The sequence below is a fragment of the Esox lucius genome, chromosome 3, assembly GCF_011004845.1.
Source record: "Esox lucius isolate fEsoLuc1 chromosome 3, fEsoLuc1.pri, whole genome shotgun sequence".
NCBI classification, from domain to species: domain Eukaryota; kingdom Metazoa; phylum Chordata; class Actinopteri; order Esociformes; family Esocidae; genus Esox; species Esox lucius.
The window spans coordinates 26585133-26608375 of record NC_047571.1 but is presented as its reverse complement, the minus strand read 5'-3'; the positions used below and the strand labels follow the sequence as shown (position 1 = coordinate 26608375).

Sequence of the window (23243 nt, the reverse complement as noted above, 5' to 3'; positions counted from 1 at the left end):
TGTTATAAACCGGTTACCAACACAATTACAGCAGTAGTGAGTGATGTCGCACCCATGGTATACCATGGCTATCAGCATCCAGCATTTGAAATCACCCGGTTTAGAAATATATATGCTTACAGACAAACAGGAAGACTTACTTTCAGTAGGTGAAAAGACAGGCAGGTATGCATAATAAAAAGCAGACAGGTACTGGATGTGTTTTATAGGGAGGTGATTTTGGACTAGAAATTCAGAGTAAGCAACCTGTAACATCATCAGGTAAGGCCCAGAAAATACAATATTAGTGATGGATTTGTCCATCATTACTTTTAAATTCCTTTAAGTAAGACTCATTTCTTTCCACAGTCACGCACAAACAGAAACTAATTTTAATCACATGCCTCAACCTTTATCATTTTGTCAACAGCTTGGCAGGGGAAGTAGAGGCTTTCTATTCTTCTCTTATCAAAAGTTTCTCAAGCTCTGCAGAAAGACAGACACAAACACACATACTGTACACACACACACACACACACACCAAGACACAATAACACACACGTACATACACTGACATAAACGCGCACACACACAGACAAACACAAACAGGAACATACAATTACACATACACACACAAAGACAGACAAACACAAGCAGGAACATACAAATACACACACACACAGTCAGTTACATTTAACATATTGCTAATAATCACCATAAGAAAAGTATAACAGTCAAGGATCAAAGACAATCCTAAAAACTATGGATAGATTACTGTTTTCAGAAATGTTGAAAATTAATTATCTTGTTTAAGGTTGAATTTGGATGCAGGGAAAAATGTTTTGACACCCTTGTTTTACCTAAAACAGAAGAATGTAGTGGTTGTTTGTCCAACAGTAATAACAATGATATACACAAGCTAAAATGTATTATACCTTCATATTTATTTTGTACAAACACATCTAATTTGTTTACATTTCTAACAACTTGTCCTAGTACCACTGGTTGGAAACCAATGATCTGGAGTAGTCCTTAGATGAGCAAATTAGTTGAATTACTTTAATACTATATTAAATACCACAGTATTTTGGCAATAAAACACTGTAATAAATAATACATGAATGTCTATGTCTGTAAAAACACTACAGTGAATACTTAAGATATGTATGAGCAAAGGCACTACTGTAAATACTATATCCAAGACTAAAAACACTACAATGAATATTATAGTGTATATAAATACTACAGTATTAAGAGCATAGTTTACCGATTTTCTTATAGGATTAAGTACCAATAACAGATTTAACACAAAAAATGTAATAGTCGTTAACAAATGTTAACAAAAGTAAAACAAACTTATTTTGCTTCAGAATGTGAATGTGGTCCAATTGACCACACACATCACATGCACAAAACAAACCTTACGTAAAACATGACTTCAAACTCTAAGGCAAAATCACTATACTCAACCCAAATAATGCTTTACCATTAGGACATAATCAGTGTCAACTTTAACCAAGATTTCTGTTCTTAACAACACCCTTTAATAAAAAGCAGCATATGTCATGATATGAATTCATTGCTTCGATCAAAAAACTGGCACATTAAAGATTGTGTTTTTCTATCCTTGAGTATGACAGGTAATTCTAACTGCTAAACAGGCAGCCACTGGGGTATCTCACTGCAAGTCTCCAATTTGGAAGAGTTAAGTTTACCACAGAATTTATATTGGACCGTGGTTGCAATTGACAAGTAAAAAAATGTAATCCTTTTTTATACATTTCCCAATTACAGATTGGTGTGCTTAATAAGGAATTACAGGCATTGCCTTATTTACTCTTTTGTATAGGAGCTCAAAATAAAGCAGCAATTTCACATCAACAAAATGAAAGCTGAACTCAGAATCAAGATGAGACATTGTCGGTTTCTTCACTGATTCATAGTTCTATCATGCCCTCCTCTGGCCACTAGCTGAAAAAGTTGCTGGCAAGAAAGAGCAGGCAAATGATGGTTTGATCTGTTAAAAATCACATTTTAATTGACAATAGACAAACCCAAATATTTTAAGTCATATTGACTATCTAGAGTTAATGTTAGATACAAACGGTTTTTTGACAAATAACTTAAAAATCACATTTTAAAAATGGTTTAATCGTGCCAGAAGGCTAACAAACATAAAACAACATAATTACAGAAAGAAATGTCCATTCTTAGAAGGGAAACCATTCAAGAATGTAAATGTTAATTCATATATACCTATCTACAATGAATAAATGGATAGTACATAATCCACAATTTTACCATGACTTGACTTGTTGCACACGCCTAGTATATAGCCCACTATGGCAAACTTATTACAATTGTATTACATTTTTTTGCTTGTAACATTTTCTTTATGCCACATGGTAAAATGTGCAGAATTTCAGGAAATAAACTTAAAAACATAAATTTTTCTCTCCATGGACAAAAGCTGGCAGATTGTTTTACCCCCAGGTGGGGGCCCCACAACCAAATCTAGCATAGGGCCCCCAAAATGCTAGAGCGCTCCCTGATAATGGGCGAGAACAGAAAAGGTATTTCACTGTTATGATGTGAATGCACTCATTTTATTCACATGCGTTTTTTGTTTGGTTCCGTGCTCACACATTTGAATGTGGCGAGGAGTACGGGTCTATCCCAGTCTTAGTCATACCTGGAAAAAGGATGTAGGCAACCTGATGTTGTAAACCCGCCGCCGACCACGCTCCACAGTTGCAGGGAACGACATACCCTGGGTTAGTGGGTGACGGGTGCGTGTGTTGTCCGGGGCATCCTAAACTTCCAAACGGGCCTGTCTGGTACGAAGACGCGTAGGACAAGCTATTGGCAGCTAAAGCGTGCGGCATTTCTGAGATCCTCTGGACAGCGCCGGTGCTGAATTGGCTGGGGTCAAGTAAGGTGTATGGCGACGATGCCTGCGGGAAAACGGCTCTGGCTTTCTCTGCCGAAGCCAAAAACGACTCCGTGGAAAATACTTTCAAATGTTCGGCATCCCCGAGGAAAGGCAGGGGAAAAAGGAAACGGTCTTTCTTAAGCGAGCTCTTGGGTTTGCGCCGAGGTCTGTACTTGTAGTCCGGGTGCTCTTTCATGTGTTGGGCGCGCAATCTCTTGGCCTCATCAATGTATGGTCTCTTTTCTGATTCAGAAAGCAACTTCCACTCCGCGCCAAGTCTTTTGCTAATTTCAGAGTTATGCATTTTGGGATTCTCCAGTGAAATATTTCGTCTTTGACCACGAGACCACACCATGAACGCGTTCATGGGTCTTTTGATGTGATCCAACGGTTTGGCCATTTCAAGAGTGCACGGCGAAATGCGTATCAACATCAACCAAAGTTATAAAGATCAATAAAGTTTATATAAAGGTGTAGGTTTTGACTTCACCAACTGCTCATACTCCTTAGTATAGTTGAGATGTAACACAGGCGATAAAACGGACGCTAATCAAGGAAAAAGTTTATAGAAATTCCTGTTACAAACGATACACGACTAAACCTGGTTGCATCTCGTGCTCCAATGCGATGTGTGCTTCTAAAGAAGAAAAAGCTGCCAGCACTATGAGCTCAAGAATGTGGAAAGGCGCATGAATGGCCAAACGTGGCCAAGTTCAAAGTATTGATGGTGATGTAAGGTCCGCGCGCCACCTAACAACATAATGGAACTGTTACACTCGCGCAAGCCAATCGGAGACAGCGATGTAATCCCTTTCCTAAACATGGAACCTATTTATTTAACTACTGTTTCGAGGTAAATGAAAGCTCTTTTTTGTCTACTTTTTGCACACAAAAAACATCGAATGGTGAAGTTATTTAACAAAATGAGGAAACAGCCTTTTTATAGTGAGGCTATACAGTGTTGGGAGTTTTAGGCACGATAGGTTTCTCATTACAAGCAGAGAATGTATTCTGAATGTCGACACTTATCTGGACTAGGAGTTAGGATACTTGTCCATTGTCATGAAATGCCAACTTAAAGCAAGATTTGTTAAAATGTATAGAAATTGCAATTGATTTCATCATACAAAAAGAAACGTTTTTAACTCTAAAAGAAATCGGAAACATTTCAAAAGAAATTATAAAAAAAAAGAGTAACCCTGTTCACATCACCTGCCAAAATATTACTAGAGCCATATTAGTAGAGGACTGCCCGGCCAAGCCAAGTTAGTTAGCCTACCAAACCTAAACATTAATTACTTCAAGCTTCCACTTTTAGATTTTTGAAACTGGGAGGTCCATAGAAACTGTGACTTGATATATCTCACCTGACCCAGCAAACATTTCCGCCCCAGTTTAATCAATAATAATCACACATATTTTTTTATTTTGATATTTGCTTTAAAAGCAAGGGGAACTGACCTGACAATAAAGTAATTGTGTCATACTAACTAACTGTGAGAAGAGGCTTGTAACAAACATACTTTCACCTGACTGACAGAGTTATTTTCTCGCAGACCATAACAGGGTAGACTGTTGACCAGAGCGGAGACATTTATTTCAACCCAGCGTTAACCTAACCGCTTTACATCAACTCCATCCAGGTTAATATGCTCTGCAGGGCCACTTTAAAGACAGAAATAATGGACACAAGGGAATTCAACAGTGACCGTTGATACAGAGGCAGAATTTATAAGATGTTTGACCACCACTGGGGTCCTAACCAGGCTCTTCCTCGAAGGCTATGTGGATAAACTGCCCGGCAGCAGGGGTCAGTGAGTTCACAGTAACCCACAGCCACGTTATCTATCTGTAGTGGAGGGTTTAGTTCATAGCATCAGACACAGGAGACGCTGACCATGCAGCGAGGCTGATTGCTTCCACGGTACTGGGTAAAAATCCTATTTGTTTCCACTCTGTTTGTTGTTTTCTTTTGTTGTTGCCAGAAATCACTAAATGGATTAAAATAATGTAGTGCATAAACACAAATTTGGATTCAGTCCCGAGAGGGAGTGTAGATATTAATAACGATACAACCCCTTTTTTTTTTTTGTTGCAATAATGCTGTCATCCGATTCCAGCTGTTATGTGAGAAACTCCCAAAAGTTTGATTACATGACGGCAGTGTTGTGCAGTTTTCCATCCAGTCTGTGTTAGTCAGTATGGCTATGTTCTGTGGGGATGGCATTTCCTTTCTAAAGTTCGACAAAAACCCTGGGTAATAAGAAAACTGCCAGCAGCACAAAATGGCAGACATAATCCGGTTATCCTCCAAGCTCTAAAGATACTGGTCCTTGGGAGTCTATCTTTTTCTTCTTATGTCAAAACTGTCCTCCATGCACTCAGGTGGATTAAGTCACACTGGAGAGATAAATTGACAGGTACAAAAGACCTGGGGGAAGAATAGGGAATGAAAGACCAAAGCGGACAGTGGTACTTCAGGCCTGTTCTGTGAAAAAAAATCTTCAAAAAGGGAAATAATGAATACTTGCTGATGTATTCTGTTGACATTAGCTACTATCAACAGATGTATCCTTACCATACTCAGGGACGGGTGCCAGTTGGCCTTCCAAATTTGTTGTGTGTCGGACATATTGCCTAGGGATAAGGAGTGGGATCTCCTCTCAACACACATATCTCCTTTCAGCTCTCCTTCCAGAGACCCTTTCTTGACAAACCTGTTAGTTACAGTAGTTGGAAACAATAACAGCTCCAGAGAAACCTGTACAGTAGCGTCCCATTTTCTTAACAAGTGAAACAGTGCACGGTTGTCTGCCTCAATCCAGCATCGGCCTCTATCCCTCTGAATGTAATATAGTCTGGTGCCCAGTGCAGGCATCCCTCATTTCATCTCAGGACTGTACAGATGGATGAGGCTGGGTTAGGCAGGGGACAGCACAAGCACAACAGTTAATATTGACACATACATACAAAAGAACCTAAGAGACAGATAAGACTTGCGACAGATAGCAGAGGAGGACCTGAAGATAGGGAGCTCTTGGTTTTTCCTGACAATGCAAAGGCTTTCCAGGTCTGATACTGTGGTGGGAAAAAACTCCTGATACGGAACCCAGGACTACCTATAGAATATTATTAATGAATTGTATAATGCAAAATAATCGTTTACTATGGTTAATTAATCAGAAATGTACATTACGTGGTACCTTTCCAGAAACAGCATGTTGGTGTACAGTGCCTTCACTTTTCAGACTGACCCCTTCATTTTCTCCACCTTTGGTTGTGTTACAGATTTGGGCAGATTCTCAGATTCTCCCCTGTAGATCATCTCTAGATTAGTCAGATTGGATGAGGAGGATTGGTGAACTGCGATCTTCAGGTCTCCTCCCAGATGTTAATCGGGTACAAGTCCCGTCTTTGTCTGGGCCACTCAAGGACATTCACAGTTTTTCTGGAATGCTGGAGTGTCTTTGGATTGTTGTCATTGTGAATGATAAATGTTCACCCAAATCCTAGGTCCTGTGCGATGTGGATCAAATTTTCTTCAAATATCCCTTTGGATTTTGCTTCGTTCATCCCTCCCCCTATCCTGATCAGTCTCTCAGTACCTGCTGCTGAGAAGCATCCCCACGGGATGATGCTCCCACCACCATGCTTTAGGGATGGTACCAAACATATGCCTTTTATTTAGGGGTGAATTCTGTCTAGCTGCTCTACCACAAAGGCATGTCTGATGAAGTGCTGCAGAGGTGGTGGACCCTCTTAAACAATTTCCAATCATTTGAATTTGTCACAGATGTACTCCATCACATTTTAGAGACCTTTCAAGAATCACATGGCAAAGGTTCAGTTTTACATTTTCTATAATTTGGCACAAATAGAAGTGTTTATTGGGTGATTGTGTGCAGATTGAAGGCAAAATATATAGTCAATTATAAATTAAATCTATAAAACAACTAAATGTGTAGAAAGTGAAGGGGTCTGAATAATTCCCAAAAGCAATGTATGTTACTGAATGTGACTCAATGAAAATAACTTGTGCATATAATATGCTGAATTTATTATCTATGTAAACGTATTTTTTTCTCAAAAAAGTTTCCGCATGCCTCCTTTTGAACACCTACACATCACAAATCAATCTGAGAAAGTAATTTTTTTTCCCCAAACCCAAGGATTTATATTTTCAAATCCAGAACATCTATTGAGACCAGGCAGGCAGGGGACATTTAACACCGTATTTTCAAATGTCTTTGTTCACCATCACCCTTACTTTAAATGTTGTCATTTCAGCTATTCATACAGTAAATACACAGAAATCCCCAACAATGCCACACATCTGTGAAGTGGGGGGGGGGGGGGGGTATTTTAAATCCAACATGAGTTTCTGACACTTCCGACGAGTACATTAGGAAACATTTCAGGGGGAAAATCCCCTAGATTTTCCAGACACCGGAGGGGATTTCACTAAATCTTGTGCTTATTTTCATGATACTTAGGAAAAGTAAAGCGGTTTTAATAGCTTTCCCCCTGACACATGGACGGCGGTATATGCTTGGGGTCTGTGGCAGACAGCTCCAATCCCAAGGGGGGTTGAAAGATCTACCCCTGCATGCTCTTGCGGCCTGCCTAACTAAATTAATACAGTTCCACCATCTCAGGATAAACCTGAAGGCCATATTACGGCAGGGTCTATCTGCAAGCTTGTAATAGCACCAAGTCAGCAGTCAATGAGAGACATTTGCAACCAGGCATTTGTCAGCGACTCTGCGTCATGCAGGCTAAAGATTTAAAATGTCATGTAGTATATTAAGTGCTGCTTGAAAGTGAAAGGTGCCGGCTAAGCAGGACGATGCTTTACTTTAAATGATAGTGGTTAGGGGATGAGTGTGCTCCTAACTTGGTATAGCTTCGAATTCCAGTTCACCTTGGTGGACATCTTGAGAAAACAGGGGTCACAACTTTTTAGGATATATAATAGATAATAAGGAATTACGACTACCACAAATGGTCAAAATGTATACACGCTACCTTGTGAAATTGTCTCACAAATAATCATTAGGACCACAATCAACAACAATAGCAACTCTGTGTTTAAACTAAGAGGAGCTCACTCTCCGGCCGGTATCAATATGATCGGAACCGGCTACAGACACTGATTCTATAGTGTATTTACAATAACATCAAATACATGTGAAACATTTAGCTTTCTGTGTCAACAGAGCCAAGAGCAACGCAGAACCAATAGCAACGCTGAACTGCATATCAATGACTAACTCTGAGCGTTTCCACGTCACGGTTCAATCAAATGAGAATCCATTACCTATTAATATTAGCCAGTGTTGGACAAGTATGATGTGAAATAATTAATTTTGACACTGTTGAAGTACTTGATGTATGGTTTGTTCAAAGAGTCTAAAATTACATAATCCACCTTACAATCTACATGGAGGCATTTAGCATTTTGAAACTTTTGTCGGCCCATGTTGTTTCAAGTAGCCTAGCCGAAATCTGCCCAAAGAAATATGGAGATCATATCATAATTTCTGATATGCCATTATCCATCATTATTTTCTCTCATGTGCCATGTGATAAGTCTAGAAAACAATCCTAATGATATTAGATCATCCCTTTCTAAACATTTTCATCTGTCAAATTAAAGTGCATGTAAGGGGAGTGCCCTTCGTTCTTCCATCACCTGAAATCTGGCACATTTGCACTTAGCTTAGTGCCTCAGGTAAACTTCTTTATAATGTGAAGAAATATTTAGTTCATTAAGACTTCAATAACTGAACAATTAATGATTTACTTAAACTTGCTAAATGACAAATGTAGATTTGTCGAAAAAGGCACTACCTGTCATGCCACTACCTACAATTCTTAAAACAGGGGAAAAAAACTCCTACAAAAAAAAAAATTTGACCAATAAATGTTGAACTCTCCTCAAATGTAATTCTCAAGAAGGGGGTAATTTGACAACACCATGTTTTTAATAAACATCTTTAATAGTTAGGATTTCCCTGACCAACTCCCAACTAGTGGGAACAACCCAGGGATAGCCAATGAGTAAAAAAAAGAAGCTTGTACTAGACAAGTGTTTTACATACTGAGTGATTTGTGCTCTTTTGTTGGATTAATTACATGCTGAGGCGTGATGACAGCGATTTAGAATTATGCCAGGACCATGAAAAGAGACTCCAACATGCAAGATGATCACTAAGGGATCAACAGTTAATATTCTAACTCACGAAAATCATGAATACCTCTAGGTTTAGACAAGCTCTCACCGTATGCAAATGAGCTGGTAAGTGGTTATCAGCAGCCAGGAGAGCTTAGCAAAGAAACTGTGTTTTCAGCTGATTAGACACTGCTTGAAGTTGCACTATTCATTTCCCAAAGAAAAGGGAGGACGGAAAAAATGCTAGAGAATATGGTGTATTTTTCAAGCCAGAATTCCCGAAGTACTGAAAAAATGCTTTTGATAGCAATTGAAGTATTCCACTAATGAGTGTATTTATGTATATATTAGACAGGGTAATTCCCTCTAACAGAAAAAAGACAATGGAGGGAGGAATCTAGGTTGGGTGGCCTTCGGACATGTTTATCTACAATCTTCCCGTTCCTATTGATCGACTCACATCGGGCGACAGAAACCCCCTGCTCTCCAGGATGCTATACTGAGCTCGGCGACATTACAGCTCTTCTCTATACAGCCCTTCCTTCGGACGCGAGACTCCTCTTTGAGGCAAGGGATTACGGTTATGTGGCCAGTTGAAATAATTGGAATTGTCAGCCTTATCGTATTCCGAGTAGAACAGGTATTTCTGTTCGCAAACTGTATGAGGAGAGCCACTTCAATACAGGCAATATCCATACGGTTCGAACTATGGCGTCCTAAAATGACAGTGTGGCGCCGCTAAGAGGCTTACGATATAATGAAAACAGTGTTCCCTCTGGCTATGATATGCTCGCTGTGACAGTAAGGAGCGATGTGTATTTACTGAGATTGTCTGTACTCGTGTTAAGCGCCTTCCTAAGCGCCTTCATAAGCCAGAAGGGAGGGAGTTGGGAGACACTCTGACAACGGTGTGCTTAGATAAGCCCTGGCCCGGGATAGGACAGACAGGCAGGCATGAAAGTAGAGGTTTTTAAGCATTTTGTAGGTGCTCCAGCTAAACCAATGAGATGGCAGTGAGTGTACTGTAGGTAGGCGGATTTGGTTCAATGACTGATTATCGGTGGGCACTTCAGAGCGGAACCAGGACTGAGTCATTGTGCTTGGTTCTGAGGTGGGCTGGGTGGAGCTTGAGCACCACATAGGAACTGGAGAACCTTGGTAATCCCCCTCCGGTTCCCCCTGTCTCATTACTACTTTTACACTCTGCTCTATATGCCATATTAAACACTAAGCAATGTTGAACAAAAAAAAACAGGAGATCGAAACATTATCACAAAACTAAAGGTCAATATGATAGTGATCACCAGCACCGTGGGTTTCCCACACACAAACATAGGGCCTCTCCGGAGTATGGTGAAGATAGCCCAAAACTTCACTGGGGCTACGCTCCCATCCATCCATCCATGTATCTGAAACAGTGCCTCATTAAAGCCTCCAGAATTATCAAGGACCAGTCGGTTAGATTGGGGACTTGTGAAGCACGGGGATCTGACAGTTTATATCTACGAGCACTTGACCTCTGACAATCTTCACAGACTTCGCTCAACAGTAATACTATTATAAATCTTTTTATGTGTTTTTGGTTTTCTAACTATCAAGACGGAATCTGCCTTGTGTATCTGGTTCATTCGATTATTAAAAACTTGAACCTTTAACTTCGGAAGGAGCAACTAAATTCAGTTGCAAGTTCTAGAAACACGCCAAGCCAAATCAATACACACACAGTGGACAAAATGACATGAAATGTGTAAAAGACCCACAGCATTGGTTTAACTGTACACAGTGGTAGTACTATAGAGGGCCACAAGAGATCAGTACAACAGTAATTAATTTAGCTTTAACAGTACAGTAATGCATTTTTTATCAACATTTGAAAATGAGAAAAGGTTAGTTTAGTATCTGTGCCAAGGATGTTGTTTCTGGATTTCAATCACACAAAGTGTGATTAGGCCTACTTTCAGTTTAACACAGACTACTGTTGAAACATACTTAATAAACCAACTTATACAAGACATTCCAGATCAAAATTAATTCATGAGTAGATCGACGAGTACCACTCATGAGTAGATCTGAACTGATCGAGAATAAAGAAAAATTACAACTATAAATATAACAGACATGTTTCAAGAAAAATGAAGGGCTCGTCCGGGATTTGAACCCGGGACCTCTCGCACCCAAAGCGAGAATCATACCCCTAGACCAACGAGCCACACAACTACACGCTTGTTCAAGTATTCAAATAGATAGCAATCATCCTAGGACGCAGTATCACGCTATAATTCTAATCGTGGCTGTTGTCAAAACATGGGGCTGCTTGTTGTCAGCAAAGGCACAACTTAAACTAATTGACATAATATAAAGAAATATCTGATTTGGCTTAATGTAATGTTTTGTAAAAATACATAAATATAAATGTATGTACATAAATTTGCTCGCCGAGGTTTCACCGGTTAATTTCCTCTAGCATTCAACAAGCATGTTGCTGTTTAGCGCTGGCTGATATTTATGATGTATAATATGTATAATAAGTTATATAGTAGCTGGTTAAATAATGAGTGTCACCTTAGTGTCACAGGTGAACTCGAGCGTACAATGTTCATATCAACGTTTTATTAGATTTACTTTAGGATTAATTGGTATTGCGGGTAGTGGCCTAGGTAACCAGGAAGGTAGACTTTATAAACAGCTACCTAGCTTGTGTTATTTTAGCCCAGCACATCGTGCAACAGGTATTAAATAACACCTTTTAACGTTTTTTGTAATTCTGTAGTGGATGGCTGCTGCAAACCTTCACAGATTTTGTTGTTGCAGTACTACAGATGACTGGGATTTTCCTTATCCTTATTTTGCACCGGGCAAATGCTGCTTTTCGTGTATTTTATACAGTTGTACAACAGTGTAAAGTCAAGGAAAACATTTGATCAGTGTCTCATTTCTGACCATTAGTTTGTCATTGACGATTAGACGTGAGTATGATAAAGAGGAATAGTAGTAGTCGTTTTAGTAGTATGTGTACCGTTTGGTTGTAGTATCACATTGTGTCATATAGTTCACTGATAATGAAAGGCGAGAATTAATTACCAGTATCTTTGTAAAATTGTGTCCACATCCCCTCATCTTCTGAGGACTAATTTGAGTGTCAACGCCCAATGCATTCTGGTCCATTCGCTGTAGAAGCTGTTCGTCGCGCACCGGAATCTCAGGAATTTGAGGTGTCCGCCAGTCCAGCTCGCAGAACATCGCTGTTTTCTTTCTCTGAGAATAGAAAAGGTAAATGTTTTAATGTATTATTTAGCAGGGTGTCATATTTAACAATCTTATTGAGTTGGAATGGTCGCTTTAAGTTCATGTCGGAAATTAAGTTGGTTTAACTTAGCCAACGTAGCTGGTTAGCCTTTTTTTGCGATTCAGTTAGCTAGTTATTTGCTAATTGATTGCTGACATTATTAAAACCTTTTTTAAAGCTTACCGGACAGCTTGCAGGAGAACAAATCTCTCTCTGCAAGTTAATAGGACATTGTTCAATTATTAATCGAGTCACATCGTTTACACAGATCCACTTGAAATGCGTTTTCGCTAGCTAGCTATTTAACGTTAAGTTAGCTAACTAGGTACAGTAACGTTATTGCTTATCAGCTACATGTTAGAAGCTTGCTATCGGTTATTTGCTTGCAAGCCAGCTAGTTCTTTCTCTTAAGCCTGCTTGGATGTGAGTATACTCTAAATTACGCAGGTAGACCTATTTGCATTAACTACTGTTATATCACTTACTTATTTTCATTAATTTCAACGGCGGTTTTAAAACCTTGCCTTTTTCAGTTAGTAGTTCGTTGAACTAATACAAGTCTGTACCTGGCAACGTACTCTCTAGTTAGCTAAAAAAAAACTAGTTGGTTCTGAAGGAAAGATTCAACTCAGTAAAGCTGGCTTCCTCAGAACCGTCCGTTGTCAGTTGGCTTGTGATTTAGTCAAATCACATTTACCCCTTCACTACAGTATTTCTACATTAAGAATTGCTTAGTACTGTAGTATTTTGATCACTTCCAGTTTGAAAAATGATAGGTATTTGGTTAGTCACTACTACTGACAAGGAAATCAAGATCGGTTGAATGAAGTTTGAATTTGGCCTAATGCATCTGTGAAGTAAAAGCGTTGTCTGAGTTTTATTTTTTTGTGGTGAGACGTTCTTTTGGAAAGTCATTTTGTGCACAGTGCAGACTTCCTGTCTCTCACAGTCCCCTAAATCATTTAGGCTATCCTCCATTTTGTATGTGTAGACAGTTGTCATTCTCTAGACTTTATTGCTGGACCTATTGATACATTATTTGCATGCTTTTCCATAAAAAAATGTAATGTAATTAGATTTTTGTACCCTTTGTTCTCTGCAGGTTAAAAGAGCCTAAAATGTCTCAGGCAGACAAAATGAAGGTAGGTTCCAGACAGAGTATGAGGAAGCACTTAATGTAATATTGTTACGCTGTTCCGTCTCCATTTTTTGTTTTCATCGACCTCAGAGCTCATTTGGAGTATGCGTACACAAAACGATGCGATATGCTTCGGCAAATAAGGTTTCAATGTAACCACGGCAAATAACGTTTAGGCCCAGGTGTTCCAATAAAATCCTATTCTTACCAGGGAGAGTGAGAGTGGGATAGTTCGTGGCCACTTGAGAAGATGCTGCCGTCCTCCCAGCAGCTGCTTCCCCCCCCCTCATGACTCACCCCCTTGACCGGGGTTCCACTTGGTTCTCATGCTCCACTCGGTTCTCATGCTCCACTCAGTCACACGGGGGAAGTGTGTGTGTGTGTGTGTGTGTGTGTGTGTGTGTGTGGGGGGGGGGGGGGGGGTTAGTCATACAGAGCAGAAACATTAGTAATGGTGTTATTGCATTCCCAGTGGAGGCCATAGGCATGTTATGGAGCGGTGGTGTTACTGTATGTTAATGCCATTGCCTGGGTTACCCAGCTTCTGGAAGCTGAAAAGACAGCGATCACTTCATGCACTGTTGAAGCTGGATGTGCGCTGCCCGTTCTCCCTGGTTTCTTTAGCGGGTTCAAAAATACTGGAGTGCTGAGAAAATAAAGGCTTTTGCAAATTGAAGACGGCTAAGATGGGGTACGGTTACCTCACCCAAAGTGATTTGTGCACAGACGTTTCTTTTTAGTAACCTTTGTACATTGGTCATTTATCAGACGTTCTAAAAGGGATTATTTGGGGTTTTGAGATTTGGAGTATTTTCCTACTCAGATGCTGACAACTTGATGGTTACTTTTTTTACCATGTAGTTTGAAGAAAGTTGAGGTGTAGCATTTCATAAGCTTAGTGTAATTTCATATTAAGTAAATCTATTCTCAAAAGCAGCTATTCTCAAAAGCAGAACAGATCGATGATAGTAAATACTTCATTGAGTAGAACATATCAAACAGCAAAGTAAATAAATACACCTAGAAACTAATTGCCCGTTGTTATTTATGTGGGTGTTACAAAATCCAAGCCTCCGTTAATTGATTGACCTGTGCTTGTGTGCTCTTTTCTCTCATGATTTACAGCAGGGTCAGTTCACCAACCCAGAAACCCCTGGATATGTAGGCTTTGCCAACCTGCCGAACCAGGTTCACCGCAAGTCGGTCAAAAAGGGGTTTGAATTCACCCTAATGGTTGTTGGTGAGTGTCACACAGTTTTGAATCTTGATTGTCTGGTGTTGCACTGCAGGTTTTCAGTCATTTGTCCTATGACCACTCTAAGAGGTGTGGACCGGTCAATAAAATGCTCATTACTGGTTCCAGCATGCAAGCAAAATAACAACATGGAGAATAGTAATAGGGACACACTGATAAAGACCAGGGTACAAACAAAATGTACTGGATCTAAGCACAGATTTGATGGAGAAGTGAGTATTGTCAGACTCAAACCGGTTGTTGCATTCAGTTGTCTAGTGGAAGAGAGACTGACATTGAACTGGCAAAGTTCTTTCCTTATTCTTGATTCAGTAGAGATCATTTCTGTCCTTTAAAGGGCAATATGTGTCAAATGATACTGTTCAGGCACTCTGGTCAAGAGCGTCTTAGTATGAGCGCAGCCCTGTCTAATGGACATTTGAGCTATCCATTTCCTGTATTTTGAATGGTTGGATGGCTATTTTTCTTCATGAGAGGAATTTGTGTACAGCATTTCGAACAACAAACAGACTAGTTGGTGTTCGGTATTTTGATTGGGTCACTGCTTAATGGGTTAACACATTGAAATGTGGGTTTTACCAGATGTTTCCATACCCTCCTGTCGCCATTCTCAAACTGTCCCCCCTCTCTCATCCCCACAAATCACTTAATAACCATTGTTGCCTGTCTCAATCTGAACTTCCCCCTGAGTACTGTAAAACCAGAAAAAAATTCATTCATGGGGACCTTTTTCCGGTCCCCATGAGGCAAAAGTCAATTTCCGGCTCAGAGTTTAGGGTCAAACATACAATTCATTTTAGTTAGAATTGGGATTTCTTTAAGGTCCTGCAGTTGTTGGTTAAGTTTAGGTTTAAGGTTATGCATAAATGTTACTTTATTGAAGTCTAGTGTTAAGATTAGGGCAAGGGAGCATGCAGTTTCTATTTTCTGGTCCCCAGGAGTGTTTGTGTGTGTGTTCATTCATGCTGAGGCCAGATGAGGCAGACTGTCTGTGGGGGTGCACATATGTGCACTCAGCCCTCTGCCTTAAAGCAGTCCAGTGTGGACTAGTCCTGTTGCAGAAAATATTGGTTGGAAACAGAAGTTTCAAGTATTTTGATTAACTTGCGTGTCTGCAAGTGTGTTGCCTTATTAGATAATTTTTTTTATCCAGAAAGGACTCACTGAGATTACAAATATTTTTGGGGGGATTTCCTGGCCAAGACAGACATCCCAAACAAAACCTAATTTAAAACACACAACACAAACATAGGGAAATAAATATACATAATAAAAATACACAAACCATACTATCCAGTGGCAGTAAAAAAAAATAATACAGCACCAATTTTTAAAGCCCTGACAAGTAGATAGGCCCTCTTCCATTGTTTTCAATTTGTCTTGAAACACCCAGTGCTACAAGGTCCTGCATTTGTATTGAAGACCAATCCAGGGTGTAGGAGCAAGGAGTAAGGCTTTTCTGCCCATCTCCGTGCAGACAGTGCGAAGTGACCGTAGATAGAGATCCTGTGATAGTAAGGCTTTTCTGCCCATCTCCGTGCAGACAGTGGGAAGTGACCGGAGATAGAGATCCTGTGATAGTAAGGCTTTTCTGCCCATCTCCGTGCAGACAGTGCGAAGTGACCGTAGATAGAGATCCTGTGATAGTAAGGCTTTTCTGCCCATCTCCGTGCAGACAGTGGGAAGTGACCGGAGATAGAGATCCTGTGATATTAAGGCTTTTCTGCCCATCTCCGTGCAGACAGTGGGAAGTGACCGGAGATAGAGATCCTGTGATGGTAAAGCTTTTCTGCCCATCTTTGTGCAGACAGTGTGAATTGACCGTAGAGAGAGATCCAATGATTGTAAGCAATAGCTTTTTGAACTTTTTTTCCCAGATTTTTATTTTTTTTTGCTGATTTGTTTGCAAAGGTAGGTTGGGGTCAAACCCCAGAATAGCTTTATAAATTAAAAAGTACCAATGAGAGAGCCTACATGTTGACAGTGAGGGCCAGCCTACTCTATTGTATAGAGCTTTTAATTTAATCGTCTCCATCTGGTTAAAGGATGTCTGGGTTCTTATGATGGCTATTGTCTGCTGTGTTAAGGTGAATCTGGCTTGGGAAAGTCCACCCTGATCAACAGTCTGTTCCTCACTGATCTCTACCCAGAGAGAATCATCCCTGGAGCAGCGGGTAAGACCGATTAGGCCCAGTTACTGTCCTTGAGTGTCTATAGGCTGTGAAACTCTGAACTTTGCGCTCCTCCCGGGTTGCTTTTGGATTTTGATCTACAGAAAAGATTGAGCGCACGGTTCAGATCGAGGCATCCACGGTTGAAATCGAGGAGCGAGGGGTGAAACTCCGCCTCACGGTGGTGGACACGCCCGGATACGGCGACGCCATCAACAGCCAGGACTGGTATGTCGTTGTGCCTGCTTAAATTCATGTTGTTTTAGGTTTTTTCCCTCCGTGACCACATGCATCTCTGCAAGGAAATGTTCTTGTTGGAATACAGTTGGGGGTACAAAGCTGTTGTCTTGCGTTGTAGTGCAAAGAGGAGCTTAAATGCTACTTCCCTGTGCTGCAACCACTTCCTACTGCTGTTGGTACCAGCAACTCATTGGTCTGTTTTTAGGGGGCGGGACATGTAATGACCACACTGCCCCTGTCCTCCAGTTTCAGCACCATCATCGCCTACATCGATGACCAGTTTGAGCGCTACCTCCACGATGAGAGTGGGCTGAACCGTCGGCACATTGTGGACAACCGTGTTCACTGCTGCTTTTATTTTATCTCCCCACTGGGCCATGGGTACTGACACACACACGCACACACACACACACACAAAAAACAATCCAACTAGAAGTGCCAACTATCACATTTTGGAACATTTTAATCCTTTCAATTTACCTTCACTTTACAAGAGTGCCCCCCTGTGGGCTTTCCAGTTCTTACATTCTCTTCCTTGTGTCTCAGACTGAAGCCTCTGGATGTACAGTTCATGAAGGCCATTCACAACAAAGTCAACGTGGTCCCTGTTATTGCCAAGGCTGACACACTCACCCTGAGGGAGAGGGAGAGGCTCAAGCGCAGGGTAGGAGACGTAATTTACTTCGAAGTATAAAACCGAGCTGTTCAAGTAGTGTTTCAGGAAGGATGTGTATCAGTATTATTCAATCTTGCAATGACAAATCATACCGGTTGGTCTTTGTTTCTGAAAACAGTTTCTGGTTAGCTAACTAAATCAGCTCTTCACTACAGTACTTTTTACCAGCTAACCTACTGAAAATTAGCCCTCCTAGCCAAAGTAACCAAATATTGCATTAAGACGTTTTTTCAGCTTTCTTTCCTATGTAGACCGCCGGTCACCACTAAATGAAGCAGCGATAAAAATGTTAGCGCTTCTGTTTTTGATGTAATACCTCAGTGGATCAGTTAACCATTGTACGTTATGTATATACACGTAAGTAGATAAAGTTCAGCTTTAGTCAAATAAAATCAAACAATTGGACTTGACCCTCTTGTGTTCCTGTATGTTGGTGTAGATTCTGGATGAGATTGATGAGCACGGCATTAAGATCTACCACCTCCCTGACGCAGAGTCTGATGAGGACGAGGACTTCAAGGAGCAGACCAGGATTCTCAAAGTGATTCCCACCTTCTCTGCAGCCTTAAGACTCTGAACGTGCTGGTGTCATTCCCACATATAATTATATATATATTCATCAAAATACATTTGAATCCAGGGGTTTCTTGTGGTTTTGCCTGATTTTCACCACTTGCGACGGAAGTTCCAGCAAAAACTTTTCTCAAAAATGCTTAGAGTGGACGGTATGCAATCCCCCCCCCACCCCCCAATCGTACACACGCTATCCGTTTCCGCCACCAACTGCCGGTCTCTTGTCCCAACCCAGACCAGTATCCCCTTTGCGGTGGTGGGTTCCAACCAGCAGATCGAGGCCAAGGGGAAGAAGGTGCGGGGTCGCCTGTACCCCTGGGGTGTGGTGGAGGTAGAGAACCCCGAGCACAATGACTTCCTGAAGCTACGCACCATGCTGATGTGAGTTTGGGGGGCTTCTTCTTATCACCCTGAGTAACGGCTTGGGAATCCCTGGAGATGGAGGCCAATGGCGATTCAATAGAATGTCCTTTTACAGGTCTGCGTGTCTTTATGGCTGTAGGTGTCCTGATTAGAGGCGGCGCTCCCTCACCGTTCGCGCTGTGTTTCCGAGTCAACACGCCTCAGCTGTGTTGATTCAGGTGGTTTACTGTGTGTTTGATCCGTCCGTCCACAGAACACACATGCAGGACCTCCAGGAAGTGACCCAGGACCTGCACTACGAGAACTTCCGCTCGGAGCGTCTCAAACGGGGCGGCAGGTTGTCCTCCCATGGTTACATTCTGCCTCTGTCTCCTGCGTACGTATCTGTCTGTCTGCCTTCCGCTCTGCCCCCTTCCCCCCTACCCCCCAGCACACCCCATACTCTACAGCTGTACACCCACAGACACAGACCGGCTGTGGAAGAGAAGAGATGGTGTTGACACAGTGTTAGGAGAGTGACAACACAAGTCCTGCCGCTGAACTGGAATGTCATTTTGAATGGTAACCGAGTCGCCCAGCTCCTCTTGTCTGGTGTTCGTTACATCAGTGACGTGATGAGGTTCTCGTCAGAGTTGAGGAATTTGTTCGGTGATATAAACCCCACATTATTTCAAGTTGGAAATAATTTAGGTTTTTAGTTTTGCAAGAGTGTCTCCATGTTTGCGTTAGACGTGGAGCTTAGAGTCCGGTGGCTGTATTCTAGCTGGGAAGTGGCCTACTCGTTTTTAACAAGGCAACTGTTGTATGAGGTGTGTCAGGGTTGGGCTAAATATGGGGCTATTGTTTGTTCAGTACGGGAATCATACAGTTAACTCTGGAGTGTGGAACCCTTGGGTCTTTCTGAGCGCTATAGCCAATCCAGAAGAAGGGAGTGATTTCACTGTCATCCTATTGGCTCGAGCCAATGATGGTGATCTGATCTGTCCAATCAACTGAGTGGACTGTTGGAGGTACTGTTTCCGATGGGGGAGGTACCACACCCCCCCCCCACCACCCACCCACCCCCGATCCCATGTGCTGCTGTCGTCTTGCTTCCTTAAGCTTGCCCTCTTTCACTTTAGCAGCCAGCTTTCCACTTTTCTAACCCCCAGTCTTTTTGCCACTAATTAACCCCGTCGCCTCCTTTCTACTAAGTGTTGCTTTTGTCATGCTTGTTTGAATACTAGAAACTAGGCTAGAAGCTACACCACATACACCAAACCAGACTGCTTTCCAGAGACCCTATTCCCCTCTGCTTTTCTAGTGATTCTTTCTGTTCGATGCTTTAGAATGTTGTTTTCTGATTGCCCTCTGTACAATAAACTGTATAAATGAGAACTGTAAAGGCAGGAGATATCCTGTGTTCAGTTTGGTGGTGATTACGGTGAGTTTTCCCTACGATTGGGCCTTGAGCCTATAGAGCCGAACTGACCATCTGTGTTCGTGTTGCAGGAAGGGACCGGAACCAGAGGAAATGGACAAGGACATGATCTTGCAGGAGAAGGAGGCTGAGGTGAGATTGCTAACCATTTCCTGGTTACTGCTCTCACTGCCCCGTGTTGTTATGCATAGGATTTTTAGAAGTCAGTGATAATAGGTGGCTCGTTTAGCTTTCTATGTGTGTCTGCATTTACTTTATGGTTTACTACCAGACTAGATCTGCCCAGGATTTTATGTCAAGCCCAGTAATGCACAGTATAGTTACATTATAAAACGCGAAATGAATGAGCATGCTACGTAATGTTTCCTAAAGAATAAATATTTATGTTATAAGTAATTTGGTATATTGCTTATAAACTTGTGTTGAGTCACAAATATCGCAAATCAGAAACATTTTCAGCTGCCCCTTTGAGGGCAGCAGGTTACCGTGGTAACAGACACAACAGCACTTCTCTCTGTGGCAGAATGTCTTCGATGGTTTTAATCTGGCTAGTATTCTGACTTGGACGAACACTGGCATGCAAAGAAAATGCCTTTTCAGAACTCTACTTCTCTATCGCCGTTTCTAGCGACGCCCCTCAAACTCCAGACTTTTGCCTACTCCTGGTGTAAGCCAGCCCTGCCCCTGTTCTGTCCCCCAGTTTACCGCTCACCAGGTGTGTTGCTAACCAGCCATCCCCTCTATAGGTTCTGGTAGTAATAACACATTGTTTTTTTCCTGAACAGCTGAGGAGAATGCAGGAGATGATCACCAAGATGCAGGCCCAGATGCAGATCAAACCCGATGGGGCGGGCGATCACATGTGAAACCCACCACGGTGAGAACAGGTTGTCAGACGTTTAGCATTACTTACATTCATGTGTGTCCCATGATGATTATGGATTATCATGAATACCACGTCCATTAACTCTTTCCTAATTGTGTTGGTGACTAGTGTTATAACAGCAATACGCCGTCTCAGGGGTTTCTGGTATATTGCCAAAACACACCACAGCAAAGTGTCCAGGCACATGTGTTTTGCCCAAAAACAGCTCTCTGTCGTGTTATATTGGCCCTATACCACAAAAACCCTGAGGCGCTTCATCGCTGTTGTAAACCTGTTGCCAATGTCCGTGTCGGGGGAATGTTGTGTTTAGTTCATTGTAGCAATACAGATAATGCTAGAGCTACAAATGAGCCCTTCAACTCTAACATCAGAAGTTATGCAAGTCTGGAATATTCTAGAATATATGTGTTTCCTTGCAGGTTTGAAAGCTGTTAGTTGAGCTTCAACAGACATGGATGGATGATTGCGTCAAAGAGAGGAGCTAAATAAGAAAATGTTAACTGGTCCTTTTCTTACTTCTTGCCACTGTCTTTAGATTTATCACTTACTGGGTATTATTGAGTTTTCATTAGTATTTTTTTTTATATAAGCAGTGTTAAGTTTTTATATTTACACACATTTTCTTTCAAATATTTAATATTGTTCATTATTCATTTGTTGCATTCTGTTTGGACCATGCCAGTTAGTCACCGAATGAAGTTACACTTCAGGACTTATCTGTGGGGTATGCTTTTGAATAGCCGTTGCTCTTGTTTTCAGCGGTTCAGAAAGCCAAAAGCTGCTGTTCATCCTTTTAAATGCTGTCATAGGATGTCCACTAAAACCACTCTTGAACGATCATGTTACTGTGGCTCTGAGTTCCAAATAGGAAAGGCCAACTTATTGTGAGTTTGCAGATTTCTTTTTCATTTTTGCCTTTTGTGGAGCCATGTAGCTAAAACTTTGTTTTTTCCCCTGCCAATGTTGGAGGCCTCTCTAAAAAATATTCTGATGTTTAAATCGATTTTTAAAGATGGTGTTAATAAAGCAGCAACATTTAGTTTCCTTATTACTATGATTTATTGACACTTTCCCCGACACCACATGCATGCTGCTCTTGACCTTGTCTGAAGTGGCGTTGTTGAAATGCCTGGTAATGACCGAAATACATTCAACTGTGACTTTCCCAGTCATCCTGTAGCCCTCAACATATGTATGAAGGAAACAGTACCTCAGTGTTTTTAACATTGAGTGCCTCTGTTGTGAAGCTTACACAAGTAGCTCAATTCAGATTTATTTTCACTAATTGATTATTATAATTTTTTTGACAAATCAGATCAGGTCTGAAAATGGTTTGTAATTTGTCAAATGACCAGTTAGTGAAATTTATTTTTCATTGTGCTGCCTGTCTGAATGCAACCTTAGTGTCTCAGACACTGAGTGCTGATCTGGGGTCAGTTGTCCAGATCACAATGAACATTATATAGACCGTGGAACTGGTCCTAGATCAGCATATCTCCGAGACTGAATACCTTCCCGGGGTATCTACACCCCCAGTATCTATAGCAGAGTGAATTTTCGAGGCTAACGTTCTAAAGAAATGAAATTTTAATGATTCTTTTGGACCCAAGGTGTTGATGATTGTGAAATGAAGTGCATTCAAAGTATGTGATGTGGAGGAGTTGTGAAGCCTTTACTGTACCGCTGTATTAGGATGTCCATATACTTTTTGTTATGGTTGTTTGTGAGACATAAGACTGAACAGGCATTGGACAGGCCCAGTTATTTGATAGCTGTTTGACAGCTTTCACAGTTGTTAACCTGATTTGATTGTGTCAACAGCTTGTTCTGTTTCCCACAAGCTATAGAGATCTTAACATTCCAATTTCTGCTGTTATTATCCAATCTAAGAAAACTTGATGTATTCTATCTTGTAATAATAATAATAAAGTTTTTATCAAAGTTAAGTGGGTCATTTGTAATTTTCATATCCTGAAACCCCAAAGAGCAAGCAACAAGAGTTAATGCACAGTGGGTAGGGAAAACAAACTAGTGGGGTCCAAACTTAGGAAGGAACCTAGAGAGGAACCAGACAATCCTCTTCTGGCTGTATTGGGTGAAGATTAAGTACCTTTTGGGCCACATCAATGTTTATTGCATGATCAGAAGACAA

At 41.1% G+C, this 23243-nt stretch overlaps 2 protein-coding genes and 1 non-coding gene across 5 annotated transcripts; 1 reads left to right on the top strand and 2 right to left on the bottom strand.

Moving 5' to 3' along the window:
- Window positions 1-2197: 2197 nt before the first annotated feature.
- Window positions 2198-3752, bottom strand: LOC105023853 (transcription factor Sox-14). Its single transcript, XM_010893359.3, has one exon. It carries the CDS (start codon window positions 3342-3344, stop codon window positions 2619-2621), a length of 726 nt encoding a protein of 241 aa, XP_010891661.2. The 5' UTR covers window positions 3345-3752; the 3' UTR covers window positions 2198-2618.
- Window positions 3753-11220: 7468 nt separating this feature from the next.
- trnap-ugg lies at window positions 11221-11292 on the bottom strand. Its single transcript has one exon. It is a non-coding gene; the product is annotated as a tRNA-Pro (tRNA).
- Window positions 11293-12230: 938 nt separating this feature from the next.
- sept2 (septin 2) lies at window positions 12231-22117 on the top strand. 3 transcript variants are annotated; one of them, XM_010893338.5, is made up of 13 exons: window positions 12231-12353; window positions 13472-13511; window positions 14633-14747; window positions 16850-16936; window positions 17038-17161; window positions 17420-17554; window positions 17720-17837; window positions 18289-18390; window positions 18658-18803; window positions 19039-19161; window positions 20277-20337; window positions 20991-21092; window positions 21511-22117. In XM_010893338.5, exons 2-12 carry the CDS (start codon window positions 13488-13490, stop codon window positions 21069-21071), a joined length of 1116 nt encoding a protein of 371 aa, XP_010891640.1. In that variant the 5' UTR covers window positions 12231-12353; window positions 13472-13487; the 3' UTR covers window positions 21072-21092; window positions 21511-22117. The 3 variants fall into 3 exon arrangements, with proteins under 3 accessions (XP_010891640.1, XP_010891633.1, XP_010891649.1); XM_010893331.5 differs by having other exon boundaries at window positions 12232-12353; window positions 20991-21082; XM_010893347.5 differs by having other exon boundaries at window positions 12235-12353; window positions 19039-19122; window positions 20991-21082.
- Window positions 22118-23243: the final 1126 nt, after the last annotated feature.

Coding starts and splice junctions, on each gene's coding strand:
- LOC105023853 (XM_010893359.3), bottom strand. CDS start 3,344: ATGTTGATACGCATTTCGCCGTGCACTCTTGAAATGGCCAAACCGTTG.
- sept2 (XM_010893338.5), top strand. CDS start 13,488: ATGTCTCAGGCAGACAAAATGAAG. Junction 17,555..17,719: donor ATCTCCCCACTGGGCCATGG/GTACTGACACAC, acceptor CTTGTGTCTCAG/ACTGAAGCCTCTGGATGTAC. Junction 17,838..18,288: donor GGGAGAGGCTCAAGCGCAGG/GTAGGAGACGTA, acceptor ATGTTGGTGTAG/ATTCTGGATGAGATTGATGA.